This window comes from Dromaius novaehollandiae, chromosome 20, assembly GCF_036370855.1.
Source record: "Dromaius novaehollandiae isolate bDroNov1 chromosome 20, bDroNov1.hap1, whole genome shotgun sequence".
Classification (NCBI taxonomy): Eukaryota; Metazoa; Chordata; class Aves; order Casuariiformes; family Dromaiidae; genus Dromaius; species Dromaius novaehollandiae.
In genome coordinates, this window is record NC_088117.1 from 5,686,968 (window position 1) to 5,710,482 (window position 23,515).

The 23,515-nt window shown below is 49.6% G+C and overlaps 1 protein-coding gene across 2 annotated transcripts in view; it reads right to left on the minus strand.

The window, feature by feature from the left end:
- ASTN2 (astrotactin 2) overlaps window positions 1-23,515 on the minus strand; it is a 426,223-nt gene that overhangs the window by 336,758 nt on the left and 65,950 nt on the right. For both annotated transcript variants that reach the window (XM_064523655.1, XM_026113784.2), the window contains exon 2: window positions 22,185-22,372. In XM_064523655.1, the coding sequence (XP_064379725.1) occupies window positions 22,185-22,372 (188 nt within the window). The remainder of the gene's footprint in view (window positions 1-22,184; window positions 22,373-23,515) is intronic.

A 23,515-nucleotide genomic window follows, 5' to 3' on the forward strand; every position in this document is an offset into this window, starting at 1 on the left:
CTTCAGAGAGTGAGGCCCTGCAACAGCTGCCTGGGGGCACTGGGAAGCCTTGCAGAACAGGCTACAGAAACATCCATCAGGAATGACACAGGTCTATTGATCCTGCCCAGGGGTTACAGCAGCGGATTCAATGACCTGTCCAAATCCTTTCCATTTCTGAGATCCTACGAAAAAGCAGTCCTGATCCTTATCCTGCCAAAACTCAAGAGTGGCTTTACTCATTGGAGTATCCCAACTGCTGTCAATGCCATTGACAGGTTAAGCAAGGGTGTGAGGTTTGAAATACCAAAAAATCTACTTTTTTTTTTTTTAAACTGCCTCCCCCCAAAAGAAGACAAAAACTTCAGTCACAGAAGAACACACCTTCCAAAGCAAAACTACTTCAGCAGTACCTGAAAAACTTGTTTGGGCTGGGGTTTCCTAAACAAGTCCATGCTTCAAAAACAGTGCATAGCTACTTTCCTGCTCAGGCAGAGTGAGATCGTCATTTGTACCCAAGTTACTTCAGACTCTGACTCCCGCCAATGTCAAAACTCCAAAGATTGAAGACAGCTTTCCAGGGGAGTTCAGTGTAGTGAAACACATTGACGGCTGCACATTTAACAAGAGTCATTTGCTTATCCGCTTCATGTTTGAGTTTTGAGTATTTGCGCTGTCAGGATGTTTTCCAGAACAGATGATCATTTAAATTTGAAACTTCTCAGAACAAAAATGTACAATTAGCAATTCCCCTACCAATTAGGAAAGGAAGAAAGAAGTCCAAGACACTTTAGCAATTTAAGTCTATATAAATAGAAAAAAGCAAAGAACTAGTTATATATGAATGCAGTTGAATTAAGAAAAAAGAAGCCACAATTTCTATTTCTGAACACCATGCCTTTTATATCCTGTCTCAGTAAAATATATATATACACACACACACACATATATATATATAAAAACTGTGTATTATATATACATGCTCACACACAAACAATATGCATGAATTGGTTTTGGTCGTAATTCAGCTCTGCTTATTTGCCTGCTGAAGAGTCACTGCGGGATTCCCACACTAGGGAGGGTGCACGCGATCCAGCCACTGAAGAAGCCAAGGTGCTGGTGGGAGTCGAGCGCCCGCAAGGGCGAGTGACCACCTCGCAGCCCCAGACGGGAGCAGCGATGCTGAGCGTGGGGTCCTTCAGCTCAGCCACTTTGGGAAGGTCAAACATATGGCAGGCACATGGTGGGGCTTGGAGGAAGAGAACCTCTTCCTCCTCCTACCAATTTTCTGGGCCTTGCGCATCGTGAGCCAAGTCTCCAGCTGCCTTCAGCTGAGAAGGGACAAGAACAAGGGCACATTTCTCTGATATCAAACAGGATGCTACACTAGCACGGCCAGCCCTTTGATGCGATACAGCCGGCTTCAAGGCTACCTGGGTTCTGCATTCAGGGCTGGTCTCAGCTGCAAGTGCATCAGGCTGCAGCTGTGCGACTGCTTCTCGGGAGCCCGTCAGAGGCAGAGGAAATACCCCTGCACTCTGCTCCCCCCAGCTCCTCGCTGGAAATGGAGCTGCCCTGCCAGCTAACAGCCACACGCAGCTTCAGGGCCTCCCCCCAAGCCTGCAAGATGAGAGCTGCGTACCTTATACGGGCTACGTTCACAGTCTGGACGGGAACAGCCGTTGCATCTAGGAGCGAGACCCCAACACCGGGGAGGCAACAGGCCATGCAAAAAACACTTCCAAAGCTCATCTGAAACGGGTAGTATCTCTGTATCTCTAGCACGCGTATGCCCCTGGAAGTGAAGTGGGGACAGAAGGAGAAGACAAGTAGCCTTCAGGACACACGGTGGAGTTTTGCACTCTCCCAGTGAGGGCACATCCCAAACTGAGCCCACAAAAGCGGCATGACATCCCTTGTCCTTCCTGTTACACAAGTGCACGTGAGGACCAGCAGCAGGACAGAGACACCAGCAATGCATTTGCAACACTCGTCTCAGCCACACGGGCAGGCTGAAACAAACCCTCCTCCCCAGCCAAAACCAGCCCATCGAGTCCCACACCAGTAACCTTCCAGACAACTCGCAGAAGGGTGGAAGCATCAGCCACCCTGGGATGCCCCAGAGCCCATCTCAGCAACAGCCGCACCGGCTTCGCGTGCTATTCGGCTGCACCCCAGAAGAGCAGCATACCAGGGTCAGGACATTAGCAGTCCTTTTAGCAGGAAAGAGACCTACCGAGACACGTGCGCACACAGCAACCAGGGAGACAACCCACATTTCCACACTCTCAATCTCTGTTTTTAAAGGTGACAGACAGCACGGAGCCAGAGAGTCGAGAGATAGCAGCCACGGCTCCGCTCCGGCAGACACCCCTTGCGCTGAAATATGGGATTCTATTTATATGGTCAGAACAAACATTATCTCATAGCCCACGCTCTGATCCGCCGCTGCACCGTGTTAAAAAGTCATTAGCACCTTCCTGAGCAGCAGTCAGCAGTGCACGCCGGCGGACACGTCCTTCCAGCGCCACGGGGGGACAGGAAGCGAGGGAAGAAGTTGCCACAGAAATTCACAGTCCAGACACGCCAATTTGAGGACAGGACACTTTCCAGATCAAGTCTGCCCTACAGAGTAGGGCTCGGAGAAAAACCATGTTGGAAGGAAATTCAGGGACTCTCCTGCTGAGCCCTTTGCTCGGGGGGAGCTCAGCAGTGGCAGAGAGCCTGCAGAAAGGGCTCGGAGAAGGTGAGGTATGAATCGAGTGCAACAGCTGACTTCCCTTCTTAGACTTCAGACGGGAATATGGCAATGCTGTTTTCAGATCTAGCTGCTTCTGAAATCAGGGAAAAGCATGTCCTCATATACCACTTTAAAGACACTTAGGAAACTTGCTCCAGAACAGCTCTTCCATCCCGTCTGTCTGCAGAGAAGCCCTGAGCCTCTGGAGTGGGGAAAACCTTGAAGGATAGAAGTGAGGACAGGGACTTTTGTGAGTGTGTAAGAGAAGAACTGTTAGGGACAAATAAAGCTAGAGTCTCCAAGAGCATCTACCATGGGGAAGGGGCAAAAAGCACAGGAGAAGGCTCCCAGCTGTGGGAAAAGGGAACCAACAAAAATAAAAGTTGGAGGATGTAGTGATAACTTGGATGTAGGAGATGCCTAGCTTTACTACCAGCTCTGTGCAACTTGGTTAAATCTGTCCTGATCCCCATGATAAGGAGGGGCCACCTGTGCACTCCTCGCACCTCCAGCCATTCCCCCCTGCGAGGGGTACGGGTGGGAACACCGTGCTGCAAGGATGTGGCACGGACTGTGGTGGGGCTGTGAGCCCAGCCGGGCCTGTGACTTCACTGACTGCTGCAGAAACCTTAATTTGGCAGATTCCCGTGAAACCTGAGGGTGCACGGGGGAAAGGCTGGCAAAAACAATTTGTCCCCAGAATTACTCCTTACAAAGTTCTGCCCAGGCCCAAGCTAAGGATATAAGTGTTCTGCGAGAGAAGCCTGGAAAAGCAACATAGCCACATCCACCTTGACCGAATCCTCAAGGCAGCAGCTGACACAAACATGTCTCTTCCCTGCTTTGTGCTTCATCCTACCCATGTATGAAACAAGGATGCTCCATGACCTTTGTAAGTGCTTTGAGAAAAGGCTGAAGGACATGAGAACTACTGAAGAATGACTTATTACCAGTTACTGCATTAGTTGACCTCTTAACCAAGATCTTCATATTGTCGTCTGCCGCCCAACGGCGGGAGGTTGTGTCAACAAAGAGGTGTTTCAAGGTGAAAGGGACAGGACAGGATTTTTCCACATTACTAGATTCACAACCTCTCCTCAGATTTTCTGCCGCTATAAGCAGAGGAGAAAGTTTGACCTTCTGCTTGCTCCAGCAGAAACGGATTAGTGACTGCTCAGCCAAGGACATGGGAAGTCACGTACTGGACACCAATTGCATGAGGAGAAATACCCTTCCCTGCTCCAGAGCCTAGCAGTAAGAGGAGGCAGCCTCGGAAAGGGAGGACACACACACGCGACCCACGTGCCTGCTCCAGACAACACGGCCACTGCTCAGCTCTGAAACCAAGCACTGACATGGGACATTTCCCAGGTGGAGTTAAAAGACCATGAATTTAAAACTCCTCAGCCTTGAGACAACTAAATATGGAATAATCTGCACCCAGGCTTCTCAGGACAGCTTCTAGGCTTGTAAAATTGAATAAAATCCAGTCCCTAGGAAAGCCGAGATGTCCACCTACTGGCTTACTGCTCATCCCTGAGCTTCCAGACATGGTAAAGGCCTTGTGCTGTAGGAAGGCTAGAGGGGATGGTTACAGCACTGAGACATCCCTTCCCCAGCTGTGAGTTCAAAAAAGCTGGAGGTTTACCCTAGCCCTACCCCAGTGAGAAGGGCTTCTTGCACCCCAGGAACCAGCAAGGCTGCAGCAAGCAGGACCCTCGGCCAGAGAGACCTGCAGCTCTGGGCTAGCAAGGTTATTTTTTCCAAAGGGAGAGCAAGGGAAGAGCAGAACCACCACGATAACCCAGGGGCTCTCTCCCTGCTGGGAAAGGGACAGCTGGCGGAAGATACATGGCTTGGCTACCCCTCGCTGTACTTCAAGCAATGACTCCACCACGCTTCCAAATTCCAGCTGCCTAAGCAATTTTTGCAGATATTTCCTCTTTCCTCGCAATCATTTGGCTAATAAGATGAGCAGGTTGGGCTCATTTATTTTGGACACTGTTCTTGGGTCATTAGCAGAAAGGCTAATCATTGCATTGGCAGAAAAATCCCACTTCTGCTTCAGAGCTGGCTGCAGAGCAAGGGGAGGGGGAAAGAGAGCAGGAATTTGAGCCTTTAAAAAAAAATAAAAAAAAGTTACATGCCTCTAGAAGTGGAATTTTCCTCTGCTATTTCCCCAGGTATCCACGGCGAGGATGAAGCGGGCAGACTTCAGCGCCCGAGGCTGCTTTTCAGAGCTTGTACCCTCCCACGCTCGTGCCATCCCTGAAGGCGCGGGGCCGGAGAGCCTCGCACCGCGCAGCGGGAACAGCCAGCGCCCTCGCCGAGCCCCCGCAACGTGCCTGCGCTGTGGGCAAAGCCCGGGGCTCTGGGGAAGGAGCCCCTTCTCCACCCACAGGGAAACGAGGCAGGAATCCAAGAGCCGGAAAGCGCAAGGCGCCGGAGCCCCTTCTGGGTTGGTTTGAGGCTGCAAGAGAGCGGAGCACACTGGATGCGATGCCCGCGCTCCACGCAGCACACCGGAGCGCACGGCTACTCACGCAGGGCCGTTCAGGGCACGCGAAGACCAGTTTGTATTCAGCGGCGCGGGCGGACGCTGAACTGCAGGGCAGCTGCACAGCCGAAGCTCGCATTTCCAGCACGGACCACAGAACTAAGCCCTCTCCATTTCTACCGCAGGAGACGAGGAAGCGGCAGCACAGAAGTGAAGCAGCATCCCGCAGCCATGCCGCCAGGGCCAAGCAAGGCCCGCTCCCGGGCTCTACCGGAGGGCAGCGACCTCTCCCCAAGGGCACAAGTGCCCCAGAAAACAAACCTCAGCCCATGCATTCGCTCTGCCCTAATAACCCACAGCGAACGGATGCAAAGCTGCTCCCCCTGCTCTCACCTCATGTTTCAGTAGAAACAGATGCTGCCGTCGCTGCCTGACCTGGCAAGGGCAGAAGCAAGGGGTGGGGGAACATCACAGCCCAGGTAATCTCCTCCTCCCTCTACCAGATTCGTGGTCAGCAGTTGTCCTACTCCCCCCTCCTGGGGCATCATCTGGCCCCAGATGTCCTAGCCCACACGTGCTGCCAGGGATCCCGAGACGCCGTGACCTTGGCTCCTCTTGGCAGCGTCCTGGGGGCCAGCGCACAGCCTGCCGCCTTCGGAGCCCCCCGGGAGGCTCCCGGCAGCCATCCGTCCCCGTCCCCGTCCCCTCCCGCTCTCCGGAGCGCCGCAGCTGAGAGCCCAAGCGCGCTTGCCGAGCGAGCGCTGCAAAGCGGTTAAGGGGAAGCAGCCAGGCTTCCCGCGCTGGGCAGGGTGGGGGTAACAGCCCAGAAAAGGAGGGCGAGGGGGCTGCAACCAGGAGGGACGCCAGGAATTGCCCTCGCGTCCTCCTGCCGCGGCAGCAGCTTTCCTCGGGCCACCCAGGGCCGAGGGTCTCCCCGGCTCGCCGCAGGCACAGGCTCGCGCGGCAGCAAAGCTGGCACCCTCGACGGAGCTGGGAGAAAGCCGAGCGACAAAAGAGGAGCTCGGGGTTGCTCTGCAGGGCTCTTTCACCAGAGAGAAAGAGAAAAAGAAGATTTGGGAGCTAATTTGGAGCTTGTATTTCCTAAGCCTCTTCAGACACTGAGGCTATTGGCAGCCGGCGCCGCGGCCCCTGCCAGTCTCCACAGCTATACAATGTCCTTTCATTGGCAAGGGCAGCGGTGGGGAAAAAATAACACAGAAAAACAAGGGACATGTGATGGAGAGCTTGGCTGGAGGCTCCCTCCCCCTCGCCGACCTGCATGCCAAGGAGGAAGAGCACGAAAAAGTGAAAAGGGGCCATTTAAAAACAAAAAATAACCCACACAGGTTGTTTCGTTAAGGGAAACGGGGCCAATCCGAGGAGATGGAGCTGTGGCCACAGGTGACAGGACATGTCCTGGGACCGTCCCTTCTCCCAGCAGGAGACGCAGAGGAGCAGCGAGCGCCCGCAGGGAGCAAGGGGAAGCAGAGCTCCCAGTGCCGCCTTGGCAGGCGGGAATTATGCACAGCCCCCCTTGCACCCATGCGGCTCTATGGAGCCCGCAAAAGTGGTGCCCCCACCTCGCACCAAGACATTTCGCCCGATCCAAGCGTCCTCGCGACCTCGGTGAGTCCTTGGAGGGCGGCACTGTTTGGCGTGCAGCTCCCAGCTCTGCTGATAGGTTTGAGCACAGCGGGGGGAAAACAGGGCAAAAAAATTTGGCAAGCCAAAACAGCAAGCTAACTGGCATGGATGTCCTGAGCGCGCTCTCTTCTCCTGGACGTGAACAGCAGTCCCTCAGAGACATCTGCTCTGCTGACGACGTTACACGAGAAAGGAGCTCGCCAGTGCCCAAAGGGTAGGATTTTGCTTGTAAAATCCTCCGGAGCCTGAGCATCACACAGCTGGGAGCACCAGTCTCCCAGAGAAGAACAGATGAGTCTGATATTTAACTGCTTTTTACGAGGGGGGAAGAAAGAACAGGGACAGATAGGTAAGAAAGGGGACAATCCCAACTACCTAATCCAGCAACAACGAGCTCAGCATGCAAGCCCGAATCCCATGTCAGGGCTAAGCTCCGACACCCTAGCTGCAGAGCAGCATGCTCTATTAAACAGGACTGTTTTATCTGCGGAAGGAAGCAGAACCCCCATGCTCCTCCGCTGCAGCAGAATGGCTAATAGGAAAGGTATCGCAGCATGTAAAGCAAACGTGACAAGACATCACCTGTCAGCAGCGATGCCCAGAAGACCGGCAAGGCATGGTAAGATGAAGTGTGATCACTTTAAAACAGTGGCTGGCAGAGATACACAGCGCATTACTTTATCATTAACGCTGTTCTTCCCATCTTTGTGCATCATGTTGGCAAGCTCAGCTACCATATAACTCAAAAGATTCAGCTACACTGTGCAATGCCTAGAAAGCTTGAGCCAGCCCTAAGACCAGAGCAGTCTGGTTATATTTATGCAGTGCTCCCTCCCTGACGATCAGCTAGGTTGGCAGGGCCAACACCTCTGCACAGCAGAGACCCGCGGGGCACAAGTGGCTCAAAGCCACCGTGGGTGATCTCTGCCAGGGGCTGCCTCCCGCCCTGTGGCGCATCCCAGCTATCCAGCCAAGCTCAGTCTGGGCACGCACACGTAGGGACAAGCACCCTTCAAGGGTTTGCAGCTGCTATAGGTCAATTTTTACCCAAATGTGTCTCAGCCAGGGAAAGGCAGTTCCTCGCCACAGTGAACAATTCACCCTCAGACTGCCGGAGAGAGAGCACTGCCTGCAAGCGCTGCAGGATGCTCGGGGCTCACGGGGCTAGGGGAGGTACAAGGTCCATGGTGGGATGCATAGGGACTGTGTAGCCAAATCAGAAGCAATCAATATCCTAAGGTAGATGTGACAAAGGCTGTGAGAGCGTCTTGCTTGAAAAATCTGTCCAGGTCTGCCTGCCTGCCTAACTCTAGGCTTAGCTGTCCCTGCAGACCGTACACCAGGCTGCTGAAATGCTCATACAAAGCCACGTCCGTACCTTAGAGGTGGCAGAAGAAACACTGAAGCCAGAAGACAGCCTACCCAATTTCTCCCTCTCCAAAGGGCATAGTGTCAGGGAGGTGTTGGGTCACTTAACTTCTCTGTTTTTGCAAGGTTATTCCCTAATTCACAGGACTAAGCACCAGACACTGGAACAACTTGGATGACCCCACCTCCTCCTGCCCTTACTCCCTAGACAACTGGAGGCTGAGCTGGGCTGTGTGGCAAAGGCAGCAGTCCAAACACGCAGAGCGAGAGAGAGAATTGCAAACAGCTCCCCACTACAGCTACTGCTCAAGCATTAAGCCCAGCACGTGCCACGAGTCCCAGGCGGATCTGTAAAAGGACGGCCTGAATCTAGTGCTGAGGATGTCTTAAGACATTATTTCTGGGTGTCAAGGTAGCTCTCAAAGAGGCAGCTAAGGTCTGTCACCCCAAAACCAATAGCATCCCAAAGCACCCGAATCATGTTCGGTGTGAAGTGGGAGTCAGTAACAGGCTGGCCGTGCCAGCCCGGGCTCAGGGAGCCATAGGGAGTAACATTACCAGGCCATCTTTGCAGAGAACGTAAGGCACACAAGAAAAGTCCTAATTTGCAACTCGCAATCTGCTCAACGAAGGTGGGCACTGCCAAATCCAAAAGCTCTCCTGCAAACTCAACCCACGGGCACAAATCTTACTTTTTCACTGGGTCCTCAGCCACAAAGCTGAGAAGCATCTCACAGCTTGTTAGGTAGATGCTGCAAAGTGAGAGGAGTCTCTGGCACTAACTCAAGTCATAGGTAGATGTATGTATAGCTTTTGTCTCATTTCTATTCACCTATTTCTATAAATCTTGCAGCATTTTTTGCCTATGTTCAGACATGGTAAATGAACATCTTTTCTTTACCCAACCTAAGGGTGACAAGTTGCACATCAACATGGAGATCTTCAGACCTGGAGCCCCGAGATCCTTCTCCCAGAACCCCAATATTTTTCTCCCGTGGCCTCCAAACAGTAGGAGACTGCGCACAGCTGAGCGGCCAGGCGGAGAGCTGATAACACAGGGGTCTACGGAGAGGACACTTTCTGTGGTCTAGCGTTAGACTGGAATGCAACGAGGTAGCTGGGGACGTGCCTGAACCTGGAGACTCCCAAGAGATATCAGGCATCCAAACAGTGGCAAGTTCCTCTTTAACACCCCCTTTAACCCCAACTGAGCCCCACCAGAGGAAGGGCAGGGCAGAAGTGGTTGCCCTGCCCGGGCCGTTTTGCAAGGCCCTAGCTGCTCCGGGGATGCGGTGCAGGATTATCTTTCCCCGGACACAGCTCTCCTCTCTGAAGGATCCTGTCACCCTGCAGAGCCCTTGCGCTGCCTTATGGAGCCTCATCCCATCATGTGAGCGGGTCGTCGAGTTCAAATCATTAATTTCTGTGGCAGAGAGAGTCTGACAGGCTTGGTGCTGACATGAATAATGATGGATCTCCAGGAGAGGCCAAGCAAAACCTGCAGCTTAATCATACGGAGAGAGTCTCTTTGAGGCATTAACGCAGGACCAGCGCTTTCCATCCAATCATCCCCCTTTGCAATTTCACGCTGCCATGCAACTGCGCCTCATGTTGCTCTCCCCGTCCAAACAGGGCTGCCCATCTGTTTACTTGTGCCTTATCGCAGCCTCTCCCCCAACACAGGCGCTCTCCACTCCCGCTAGAGCTGCACAATGCTCCCAAAACGTTGCAATGTTTGCAAAATAAGCAGAAATTTCAGCTCTAGAGCTGCTCTCTGCTCCCCCAGATCCTCATTCTCCCCGGGCTCTTTGCAATTGCCACCATCATCACCTCGTTCCTTCGGTTTTACTCCAAGCCTTATGAGCTTGTCACAATAAGGAAAAACACACTCAGGAAAGCAAGAGAGCTAAAGACTGCTTAAAGGGGTGACTGGTGATGAGCTCGTAACCAGATATGCCACTACGAAGTGACACAGAGATACCTGACATAGCATCAGTCTGCTTTCCTGCCATCCTCCTGCAGGCAGGTTTCTCGCCTCCGCATCCAAAAAGAGGAAAACAAACAGCATTGGGGAAAAGAAAGACCAGTTGGCTAATGACTAAGCAAATCCCAACACCTCCTGGTTCCTGCTTCACTACAGCTCCAGTTGAGCGGGATGCCAGCGTCTTCCCGTGCGGTGCTAATCTGGTTTGTAACTGGCCCTTCGCCACGGCACCGGTTGCCTGGTCTCGGCTGGGCCACTGGAAAGGGCCAAATCTTTCATGGGCAGATGAAGCGACAGCATCCATCAGAGCCCCAGCCTCAATGTGATGCTTCTTACTAATAAACAGACTAAATTCTTCTCTTTCTAGCCTCTTTTTCCTCCTTCGTTCCTCGGGAAAGGGAAAATAGCCAGTTTTGCTGTTGGATAAAGAGCAATGCAGTGAATAAGGTGCCAAAACCCTGCAAGCTGAGTGTTTCCCAGTGGAGCTGGAGGCTGACACTCGTGCCTGCCCCCTCACTAGCGGCTACAACAACAAATCCAGCCTGACCTTGAATGCATTTGGTCCCGGCCCTGAAGGAGAGGTGCAACCTCAGCAGCTGCCCACTCAAGGCAAAGCCTTGCCCATCAAAACGGCTCGCTTCGCAAGAATATTTATCTTCCAGTAGTTTCAGATAATTGGATTTTAAAATAAACATAATTAGTTTATTTTCTTTGCTTCACACCATGAATGCAAGGCTGCTGCTCAGGGCTTGCAGAGACCTTTAGAAGGCTAAAATAGAGCATGTTCCTTTTTATCCAGGCAGGCGAGGGGAGGGAGAGAGACAGCAGAGCAGGAACAACGTCAGGTAAAAATAACCACACTTGGCCTGATGTTATTCTCAATTAAGTCGGTGGGAATTTTGCCCAACTTCCTACAGCAACAAGATCCAGGCACACACACTTTCAAAAAAGTTCCGAGCTACATTAGCAGCCCTCCGACGATTAGGAGATTCATAAACTGATGCATAAAGATCTTCCCCCTCCTTCAGGTCAGCAGGTATTTGAGCCTTTCCTTCACCTTGGAAAGAAGTAATTACTCAGATTTGCTTTTGTTTCCAGCAAGCTCCTCACTCCTACTTTCCTGCAACAGCACAGGGCTGGGCACTGCACAGATGGGAAAAACATCTCTATTTAAATAGCCTCTTCGGTAAGAGATGGCCATGTCCTCGTCTTTCAAACTCGTCACTTTCCACCGGTGCAACTTTCATCTGATATAGCCATACTCAAAGGAGAACTTAGCAAGATTTTCAACAAATAGCTTATCTACTCAGACAGCTTGGCATCAGCTGAAACCAAAGTGTAAGCCATTTTGGGGAGGATATGGAAAGTGTTGAAGAGTAGAAACATTTCATTCTGACACTTTCCTAAACAAAAAGCATTCTGCCTTTTCGCATTATAATGTTGCCTTGTGGAACTAAGCCTAGTTTATTTTTAAATGAAAAAAAAGCCCAAAATGAAAGCAAACATCATTTTTCTTTGGACAAATAAGATATTACATTTCATTCTGTCATTAAAACTTACTCCAATCTTTGGGATTTGCCAACAAAATGAGAACTCAGTCTTTTGCAGAGCTGTAGCACAAAGTCTTTCACAGGCATGTTTAAACTATTTAAACTACTCTAAACCAAATATGTCATAGTTCACCTTCACAAACTCCTGATACAGACAACATTTTAACTGAGATATAAACCTTTTTATCTTGCCCAGCTGGCTAGCTCCTAACTTGCACCACACATATTTAAAGGAGAATCACTACAGAGGCTAGGTAGTTCCAAGAATAACACAAGCGTGTAGGAAAAGGTAAGATACTTCACTCCTCGCCTGAAAGAAGATCAGTCCAGCATTCAAGCACACAAGCTATCCTTTGCAGCTGAAATAGAAAAAGCAAACCTCAGACTAAGGCAATGCATTACCCAATGCCTGCTCCCTGCGTAGCCAGAGCCAAAAGCCGAGTTATCCTGCTAGAAAGCAGGAGATGAAGCGCAATCTCCTACCACCACTCCAGGAAGGTGACAGAGTGTGCCGAGGCATCCTCCTCCATGCATCTGCCACGCTCCTGTCAGGTGCGCCAACACGAAGCACAGGCTTCCCAGCAAAGCTGGGACTGGACCAGCACCGAGGACCGTACAGCACTGGTATCCACACCACCTGCAATGGGAGCAGCCTGAGGCAAGCGGGGCAAGGGCCGCAGCTCTGGACACCAGTTTCCTTCATAAGCAAGTACCTTTGATCTACAGGCCATCCAAACCCTGCCACCACACACACCTCTCAGAGGAGAGCACTTGGAAGAAGTTGGTTTCCACCAGAATTTTCCTGGATTAAAGTATTATATATAAAATATATATATATATTTACACAGTTTACAATTTTCTGTTTCTTGGTCATGGTTCAACCCAAATAGCATCTCCAACCCAAATAGCATCTCCAAGCCATATATTGCAGGTAAGCTCCACTCCTTCAGTGGTGAATCCAGTGTTGAGGGCAAGGACTACACAAAAGTGGACAGAGGCAGAACAGGCTTAAGGTCACATTTCTGTCTCACCTGCACAAGCCTCCAGCACCATTCAGACTCCACACAGAGAGTAACACTCACCTCCTACCATACCACCCTCTTCCCCCAGCAACACACATTTTAGGTCACACTTGTCTGGAGTGGTTGATGCTCTAGTTTAAGGCAAGTCTGGTTCTACTTGTGATCATTATTGCAGCCTCCCAGGTAGTTTTTGAGACTGGCAGTTTAAAATGATTAAATCTAGGCTGGTAGCTGCAAAGCATTTCTGTGTTTACTTCAATGTTTCAAAGGTACCTATCAAATACTCAAGGCACTTTACACTCAGACATAACACAAAAGATTAGCACCGGGCTCCTGCATAGAATTGCTTTCTCCAAGACACATGCAGCTAGGCAAGACCAGCTGCAGCAGGCACTGAGAATAACACATCCGTGCAGGACAAGGATGCTCCCTCCTCTCTGACAGCTCTGCAAACCAGAAGCCAAGTCAGAGCTACAACACCACAACTTGACTTTTCCATCTGCTTTGCCCATGCTTAGAGAAGGAACAATGAGAAAAGGTCAAGAGTCAGAGATAAAGGTACGCCCTGCCACGGTGTCGAGCTACAAGTATTTCCTCCATACAGACAGCAGGGAGGAGAAGAGAGAGAAGAAAGGAGGGGAACAAGTTTAAGGTAAGATTTGAAATCTGAGAACTCCACGCACAGCCCAGTACGCTGCTCTACAAAAATAGAGTGCCTGATGCTGTCTGCAGTATGGAGGCACACACAAATGGGGATAAGGCAGATGCACAGAATGCCTTGCTTTATTTCCCACATTTTGACCAATTCTGATGCTCCCTCACCCTCTTTCCAAAACCCTTCTTCTGTGTTTTTTTCCCTTCTCCTCACTACTTCAGCATCATCCTTCTACCTCTTGTATCCCCTGACCATACTGGCTACCCAACATGAATCCTTTGCTTTTCCTCTCCAACCATTTTCACCTTTCAGCATGTTGAAGTTGGGAATTTTCTAAGACTGCAGATACATCCCACGCATTTGATACCATCTGCAAAAAGCAAGCCCCTCCCAAGTGCTTTCTGTGGCTGCTTTTCTCTGAGTACTAACTTTGATTACAGTCTGGGGATGACACGAGAAAAGTTAGTTTGCTCCCCAGTTTGGATGAACTAGGAATATTTACTCAGCCCCACTTTATCAGAGATGCAAATTGAGCACTCCAGGTACATATTTTAAACACTGTGTGTGGGGGGTGGGGAGGAAATCTGCTAGATACAATGCTATAAAGTATCTAACGTATTCACGGTAACTAAGCTAGAAAACATTGAGAGATTAGTGAAAAATTATTAACATAACTGGTGTCTTTGTCACAAAAATGACACTTTAAAGACAAATCCCCCCAAAATGAATTCCCTAAATACAAGAGCACATCATTAATTACACTTAGTATCCTTTTTATATTACTTCTATAACGAATGAGGAGAGCGGAGAAGAGGGGGAGGGTGAAAGAAAGAGAGCCTTCTTTTCCCAACCCACAAAAAGTTAGTTAATGGAACATTATGGAAATGAAACTCAAAGCTCAAGAACGTTCCCACCGCAAGAGCAAGCAGATGCTATTGACAGCCCTACAGGGAGAAGACAAGGAGACATGCTTCTTGCTTCACTCAACCATGCTGCTGAATTAAGATTTCATTTCGTCTGCTGTTCCCTTTACACAGCCCTCCCCACTCCTCCCCTTTGAGGAACCATCTCATTCCTTCTTATTCCCCTTCGTGCCTCCAAGTTCCCCCAGTCCAGGGAGGGCAGGCCTTGAATGACCAGCAAGGAGATGTTCATATCTCCTGTAAATTGGAAGGGTAGGGGTGGGGGGCTGGGACTGAAACCCATTCATGCAGAATTCCCAACCAAGGTTTGAATCAGCAACCCAATCCTACAACGGTTCAACCACATGCTTATAATTTTATGCATCCCTCTGAGTCCCACTGGCTTCAAGATGCTTCAGACCACGCAGGGCAGAGTTAAAAAGATCATTAGTGTGAAGTTCAGCTTCCAGATGTGCTGAGCTCCTACCAGTCCCAAAAATCAACAGGATCTGCAGGCGCTCAGCCCCACCACCTTGGGCCTCTGGACTCAGCAAAGATCCTACTAAGCATCCTCAGCCAAATGCTTCCCTGGCAAAGCAACTGAGGGAAGAGCTTAGGTGTATGTCCAGCAAAGGCCCAGGGGAGGACTGCTAATGTGACACTGCTCTAAGCAAGGCACTACTGACTTAGATTTGTCAACCGTGCTGAGCACCTGCAGCTCCCATCCACTTCAGCAGGATTTATGGATGCTCGGTCCCATCTGGAAGTCCGGCTAGGCAACTCCTTTTCCCATTCTTATAAGCAGGGACATGATTCTCACACAGGGACACACTGAACCCGGTTCTCTGTTTTGAAACAGCTCATTTGAGATCAATTTGGGTTTTTAATACCTTTCAGAAAAGGAAATCTGCTATTGCAGCAATTCTCTCCCTACCCTAATTAATTCCTAAACATATCACAAGCTGGAAGTGCATGTTTTATGAATCTAGTTGACCTCCTGGTGCAGAAATGATGACACAGATGTTGTGCCTTCTTCATTACCTCATTATTCATGTTACACCATTTTTTTCCAATTGAGCCAGCTGACAGGAGCTCCAGTGCTGCCATCAGCAAGACGCACAGCAAAGAAACAGAATGAGGTTCAAGCAACATTTTACATCTGCTGGAGCACTTAGCTCCACTGGAGTGGCCAGCAACACCCATAGGACACACCGGGATGCCAGCTGTGATTATACAGTCAGGCGGGAAGTAAATCCATTGAGAAGCTTTGCACCGAGACGAACAACACATCGAAGGGTAGGAAGACGAGACAGTACTCAAATGACTGCCAAGAAGAGGGGAACATTAAAGCTGAAGGATTGCACACTTCGAGGCACATGTTTGAAGGCATGTGAGAACAGGAGTGCTCACCTGGAGAACTGTTTGCTGGGGAGGATGAGGATCACCGGCTCTGCACAAGGTTTCAGTCTTATCTGTACACAAAAGTTGCAGCTCTCCCCAGTAGAGCTCAAAGGTTTGGTTCCCCCTTTCCTCTCCCTCCTCCACACACTCAGACAAGCACAGTTTCAGTGGCTTATTATAACCATTTATGAGAAGGAGAGTAACCCCTGCCAGCATATGCAGATACAAAGGAAATAGCGCTAGCGTAGCTATATCGAGAAGACCTCACGATCCTGTCCAACACATTGGACAGATGCTGTGTTCGGAGCAGCCATCTGAGAAACGGATGTGCGCCAAGGGGCTCTTTCGGCATGGGAAGACACAGGCGCTTGGGGAAAGGCTAAGATCACACCCGAATGATTGCGCATCGTTCACAGGACAAGCACGAAGCCTCACATAATGCTTTGTGCAGCCAAGCTGAAAGCCAAGATCCTAATGAGAACCAGGCTCCTTGAGGAAACATGGGCAGTGTAGCATGGAGAGAGAAGGAGAGTCATGATATGGTTCACAGGTAAAAAAAGCAAATGAATGCACTTGTCATGGCTGTTGCCGGATGACGGCAGAGAAGAAGCTTCTGAAAGGAAATAGAAACTGCTTCTAAAACTCCACTCACTCTTGTATATTATTGAAGGGCTTAAGAAGCTACAGAACTAACCCCAGCCCTCCTACCCGCCAGGCAGCGATGCGAAACCACGCTCACTGGGATTGATTTCTGTGGCTGCAGCGAGGTGAATCAGGCCCGCAGAATCTCTCCCCAGACTCCACTTCAGCGCACACCGGAGCAGGCTGCTAAATCAGAGTGAAGTGTTTAAGAGCACACTTTATACCCATCTCGCAAGCTGACAGAACACAGCACCGAAGGCTCATCATTAGGGAAACATCAGGATGCATAAGAACAAGAAGAAAAAAGGAAACCCATATAAATAAGAGCTGAAAAAAATCTGCTGGGAGACCTAGAATCCAGCAGCAAACTGGCTACTGCCAATAACAGCCAGCAGAAAGTAGGCATAAAAAACAACCTGATGAGGTCTGCTCACCTTTTATTCCAGACACTCAAATACTCCCTAGGAGAGAGACGAGTAGGAGATGAAACGAGGCTTTTGTTTGCTACCTTTCTCAAAAGTGCCCTTATTTCTGCTGGAGACACACATGAGTCAATGGATAACTCATTTACACAACCACTTGCACAGTACCAACTCTGATGTCCCAAATAGCTGCACAGAGCCAGTGACTTTCCTGGTATCACTGGCACAGGCGTAAGATGGAGGAGAGTCCAGCCCATGGCATTGGTAGCCACATTTTTTGGTGACTACAAGACTAGAACCTCTTCTTGTCCTCTTGTCAGCGAGATGCAATGAGGCTGCATCCTCTCCCCACCAGCGGGGAGGATGGAGCAAGGCACGTGAGGCGGTGCTCACCTGAAGTGCATTTCTCCAGGAGCTGCACATCTGGTACGGTCCTCGCCACCTTCACCTCCGGAACCCTCCAAACCCCGCACCGTGAGCGCTGACACCTCCAGCCGCTCGCAATGCTGAGGGTGCAACAGGGCTGCCTCAGCTCACGGCATCTCCCTCTGCTCCCCTAATGGGACACAGTAGCTTGACCTTTTTATGCAGGAGAAGGAATCCATGTGATTACCCTCCAGCAGAGCACAGGTTCCCTTGGCTGGTCCTTGGGTTCCCTCAAAATCTCAAGCTGACCAAGTCAGAGGGAAAGAGTCCAGCCTCTGGCAGGCTGGCTTCAGACGTGCCACATGAACTTGCCCCCAATCCGTTTTTTAGAGGGAGAATCTGCCCTCGGGCTACTGGCACGTAAGGAAAAGACCGGTCCTGGGGACAGAAGAGCAGTTCTCACCTTCAGCTGCTGCCCTCATACTCCACACTTTGGCCCAAGCCCCAGCCCCATGCTCCTGCTTGCAGCAGTCCAGTGAGAAGCAGCCCCCAAGGGACACTACAGACCTAGCAGATATGGAGCACTTGGCTGAAGGTCACAGACCCGAGACGGCTCAGTTCAGAGATTAAATGCGCTTCTCCTGCTGGCACTCCCATCTCCCCTCCCTCAGAGTCCTAAATAAGTCCACATTTAAGACAGATGCTGTTAAATGCGGCCCTGAGCCTGAATTTACAATGACCCAGAACAATAATTAAATAGGCAAACAAGATGGCGCAAAAAAATATATCTTATGTTTTGGTGAATTCAGCAATTTACAAAGCTAGAATAATTAGTGGTTTAAAATGTTTTGACACAAGCAACCCCAATAATCATGATAAATCATATCAGGCATATGCCCAGATCCTTGAAGTGACAGATGACAAACAGAGCAGTGACAAGACGCTCTATCATGCGGGGAATCATTGAGTTAATAGAAGAATTATTGCTTCTGAAATCCACTCCAGTCCTATTGTGGGGAACATTCCAATTTATCAAAGCCAAATGAACATTAATTGCTGCAGCCTGGTAAGTTTTCGAGCTGCTGTGACCTTCATTGAATTTTAATCCAAAACAGATAAGATTTACTTCCACACAAGAGGAAACAACACAATTAAACCCAAATGACAGCAAAGATTATGGGGAAAAACACAACAGGCGTAATGACAAAAATATTGATTCCTTTCTACTTGACACTGCAAAAAAAGTAAATAAATAAAATCCAGCATTTGCATATTTTTTCTTTCCTCCTTCCTTTTCAGTTGGGAGACAAATTTCAGATGCTCAAGCCAAGAGGAAAGGGGTGGCAGACAGTAATGGAGACTGAATTCCCTTTAACTGCAGTAATTAATGTTACGTCTCATTGGGGAGAGATTAGGAAAAAACAGTGAGGAAGAAAAAGAAAAAAGAAAAAGAAAAAACAAGTATTATTTTGCTGATAAAGACGCCCTTGGGCTTGGGAGCAGAGGTGTGAACAGGGTCATGGTTGCACAGCACCTAAGGCGTTTGCAGGCGCAGATGATCACCCCAGGGGCACAGGCTCCTGGCAGCACCTCTCCCTGTGCCGGCGTGGACCCTTCCTCATATTTGGGTCTTTAGGGAAGAGCCCCGCTCCTCCCATCCCTGCTGGCTCTCAGCGCTGAGCCCCAGCCCCTGCAGCCGCCTCTCCCCAAGTCTTCCCCCAAGCAACCAGTTGCTGCATAAACAGAATTAGCTATATTTAAAGGAGGACGATGTTCCTTGCTGATTCAGTGCATTGAGAGAGCACATATATGAGGGGAAAAAAGAAAAAAAAAATCACTAAACAAAACAGCCCAAAACCAGAAAGCCACACACACACACAACCAAGATTACAGGAGAAAAGTAAAGGAGGTAGAAAGGTATATCAGACACGAGAGACGCTGAGATTTGGCTAATTCGAGGTCGCAAGCGAGTCCCCGCTGCTCCTTTCCCCCCTCTTGCCCTCAGCACCACTCGGTGCTGCCGCGTGCCCCGCCAGCCCCCTCTTCCTCTGCTCAGCGTTACACCGGAGCACAGCGCTGAACACCCTCCCTGGCCCACGACGCTCGAAACGCAGGTTGCGCGCTCACCAGCCTCGCAGCCTCTGGAGCCGGTTCTCCAGGGCCCCAGCGCAGCGCGGCAGATATTTTGGCTTTAGAGGCAGAGCACGAGCGACGAGCAAAGCCAGCCAAGTCATAAACATCAACACAAATCCAAAGTAACGGTTCTGTAAGAGGGAGTTCAGCTTGGAGATGTCTCTTTGTCCAATAAAGCTTTGCCAGAACACTCCCTAAACGTGTAAAGCCAGGAATTAGAGAGATCCCACAGGCAAACTGTACCCAGCGCTCTATAACTCAGCCAGAGAATGAAGAGACAGGTAAAAATAAGTGTTACAGTCCCGTAAATGAGATTGAAAGAAGCACTTTCCAATGTTTCGCCCTGTCCCCTATGGTGAGATCGGAGGCAGATGATGAAGAGGGCATGCAGGCTCTGAATGCCGAGTGGGCAGGACCACAGCTGCTGCAAAGGCAGCATGGGGGTCGTTTGCAACGACTCCCGCGCGGTGCGCAAGGTGTTCGGTCTGCAGACAGCGTGCAGGACGCTTCAGGCTTCACAGCACCAAGCAGGAAGAAAAGTATTTAAGAACTGGAAAGAGAAGACACGGCAATTTCAAGCTGAATCTCAAGGAAGAAGGAGTAAAGATACCGAGGGCGTGCGAGAGGACAGGAGGCTGCATGCCAAGCGAGCGCTGCAGGTTGGGGCTGGTGTGGGGACGGCACAGGTGGCTGGTGGCTACCAAGCACGGCATCACGCGGTGATAGAGCTCCCCTGGAGAGGCAGAAGGGCTCAAAGCGGTGGGCTGTTTCTGGGATACAATTCAGCTGGGGTCAGGGAGCTATGGGAAAGTGTGGGAAAGGAGGCTGAACAAAGCCCAGGCACTCTGAGGGGGTATCTCATGCAAGAAACAAAGACTTTCACCCAGTTTTACTTTAGCTATACAACTCCATGTGGTTTTTGAAGAAAAAACAACCATATATCTTCTGCTAGTAACTCAAAACTTGGCTCAGGTTCACTCAAAAAGTTAATGAATCTTCCAAAAAACTGGGCAAAGTGTCAAGTCTGTGACGCAATCCTGACCAAGGCATCCAGGGCTTTTGCACAGTTCTGCCTGCTCCCCCGGCTATTCCCAGGGACACGTGTGCAAGTTGGTACACTGGCCCAGACCTACGCTCCCAGGTCAGGACCTCAAATCCCACAACAATGAGTACTAGGACTTCAAAAGAAAGTGGAATTATGACATGGTCTGTACATAAGGAACATTTCTTCCTTTTTCTAATAAAGAAAATCTGCATTTCAGGCAATCACACTGATCACCAGGTAATGGAACCAGTATCTCACCCTCGAAGGAGAACAGTCCTACACATGAGACTGGCAGAGGTTTGCCCAGAATAGCCAAGCAACCCCCCATTCAAATCAGCAATCAAGTTTTCCACATCCCAGACTTGTGCTGTGTTGTCTCCATTCCTTGTTTTCTCTCTCACCCATTTTTTCAGGCTCATTCTCTAAGTATCCCGGTTTTATCTTTTTCTCTCCAACACTCCATCACACTGACATTTTTGCAGGACATAAGAAACGTTCCCTACCAAATCCACTAAGTTGGAGTGCCCAATTTCTTTCCCTTCTTGCCATCCTGCTATCATACTGCTTCTTATCTTGCCCAGCAGCCTTAACGCAAAGCTTCTCTCTGTGTTCACGTGCATTCAGCGCTCAATCTAAAACCTCCCGGACAAGGGTTGAGGCACTCAACAGATTTAAGCTTTAGAAGACGAATAGCCTCTCATTCAAACGGAAAGCAAGACTTTACACAACCGTGGTCTCTGCTTCTCCTCCCCAAATGAATGGAAGGTGCGAAGACAACACACACGTTCTACAGTGTGAACATACGGGCCTTTCGCAGCTGACTGCTGCTGCGGGTTTTCGAGAAAGCCTCCTATCCCTGCTGGTTTCTTCTCACTCTTTTTTATCCACACTGGACCTGGACAGCAACTTCCCGCAGCTCTGAACCCAACACGGCCACTCAAGTACAGTGTGCAGCATAGACAAGGACGTTATCTATAAAAACAAAGGACGTCCCTCCAGCTGTAGAGTTTGCTCAGTCTCCAGTCCTATAAAAGACCTTCCTTGGGCAAATAATTGGCATGCATATACACACTACTTTGTGGATCTACAAGCCTAACTTCTCACTTTTATCTCAATGGGAATTAAGGGACAGTACAATTGGTCCCATTTTATAAATGGCACGCTAAAGCAGAGAGGGACAAGGGACCAAATTGAAGTACATAGGCAACCACCTCATAACATACTAAAATAAACACCTTAAAAGCAACAGAGAAGATGCACAATATGTTTAAAAAAAGGTCACAGACACCTGAGATAGAGATATTCAAAGGATGCGGACTATCTTTTCCCTCTTAGACCAGATTTGTCCTTTGAAAGAGAAGGATCACTCAATAGCCCATACTGACTTGATAGGTAAAATTCAAGTTAAGAAAGCTTCAAAAAGACAAGACCAGCCTCATGATCTTGCCTTTATACATGCCAGAACACAAGATCAAGAAGAAATATTCCACTAACATACCTCAAGAGCTGCCAACAGAGGCACAAGGAATCACAGCTTCCTTTTTACCCTCCCCAGTAGCTACTCCCCTGGAGAGAGTCCATTGTTTTATTTTATTTTTTTAAAAGACTAACCACACTTTTTTTCCTGGTCCATTCAAACCTACCTCTCCCTCTTTGGGGGCCCAAAGAAGAAAGAGTCAGACAACGAGTGCACTTAAGGGATACAGACATTTGTAAACTGGACTTGCCAGTCTGTTCTTTATCACCACCCTCCCACTCCAATCTGGCTGCCAGCCGGTGTTCCCTCCCAGATGGTCCTCTCTGCCCTCGGACAGAGTTGGCGGCTTCAACTCACCATGACAGAGATATGAAGAATGTGCATTTGCTCCTCCACTATCTCCGAAGGCTCCTGGAGGGTGGGTGGAGTGACCCGAGACAGCTGCTCAGCACTGTTCATGGAGACGTGGAAATATAGGGTACCGTTCTCCAGCCACTGCTGCTTCCAGTGCACCAAGGAAATATCAGCCACGGTCCCAGACATCTCTGCAGTGACAAAACACACAACTGAGGGTCAGCCTTTTCCACCATGTTGAAAGGCTGTGCTCTTAGCAGTTCAAGCAAAGGCGTGGAAATCAGGACGCTTGAGTCTTACCCCTTGCACTACCTCTGATCTGCTGGGTGACCTTACATTGCTTTGGGGCCTCTGCACACCACCTTCCCCATATATGATCAGTAATACCAGTCTTCCTTAATCAAAGGAAAGGGCTATAAAGCGCCTTGGGATTTCCAGACAAGAAGGGCAACTGCAATAAATAACACATTGCACAAGGTGCCTTTAACCTCTCACAGTTCTCCCAACAACATGGCAGAAGTAGCCCTTAGAGGTCTGCAGTCAAGCCCAGTGGTGGTTTCTGGTCAGCACAAGGCAGAGGCAGGACGCTTGGTATGAAACACGCCAGAATGCAGGCGTCCGCATGTGCTCTGCTGGCTTTTATGAGGGAAATCATCTTCCAGGATTAGCAAGCTAGCACTAGAGCTGTCTTTAGCGAGGACAGTCCCAGCACAGACTAACGAGCACCAACAAGAGGTGGTACACGTGGAAAAGCTAAGCATCAGGCTTGACAAATACGTATTGGCCTTGGGGTTGCACATCTGTCTGTCTCTGCAGCCTTCTGTCCCAGAGATATTAGTTCTACCTGCTACATCCCACACAATTCTGATTTACAAGGTAAGCACCCTGGGAGCTGGGATTGTAGCATCTTAACATTCCCACTCACAGCAGCATCTTACCCTGACCTACATTCATGGCACCATACCCGAGTAATCAGCTGCTTGGACAATGCAGGCACCAGAAGCAAACCCAGGATTTATAGTCACTAGCACAATCCAGAGCCAGCAGCCTCCAAGCCTCAGCTGCAGCTCCTGGCTTGGCCAGGCAGCAGCAGAAATAGGCAAGATGATGGACAGCTGTGAAGCTGTCAGCAAAGTTTTAAATGGATCTCTGCAAAGAACTGATTTGTCAGTTTGGCAGCCAAATCAAAACCAAAAAAAGAATACTAGGGCAAAATGAGCCAAAATATTTCTCCTTCCACCACCTCTGTTCCATGTTTGTTTTTCCATTTACAATATAAGCAGTGCAAAACAAGTCAGGTTCACAGTGGCAGTCCTCTTATTTACTGGGCCCAC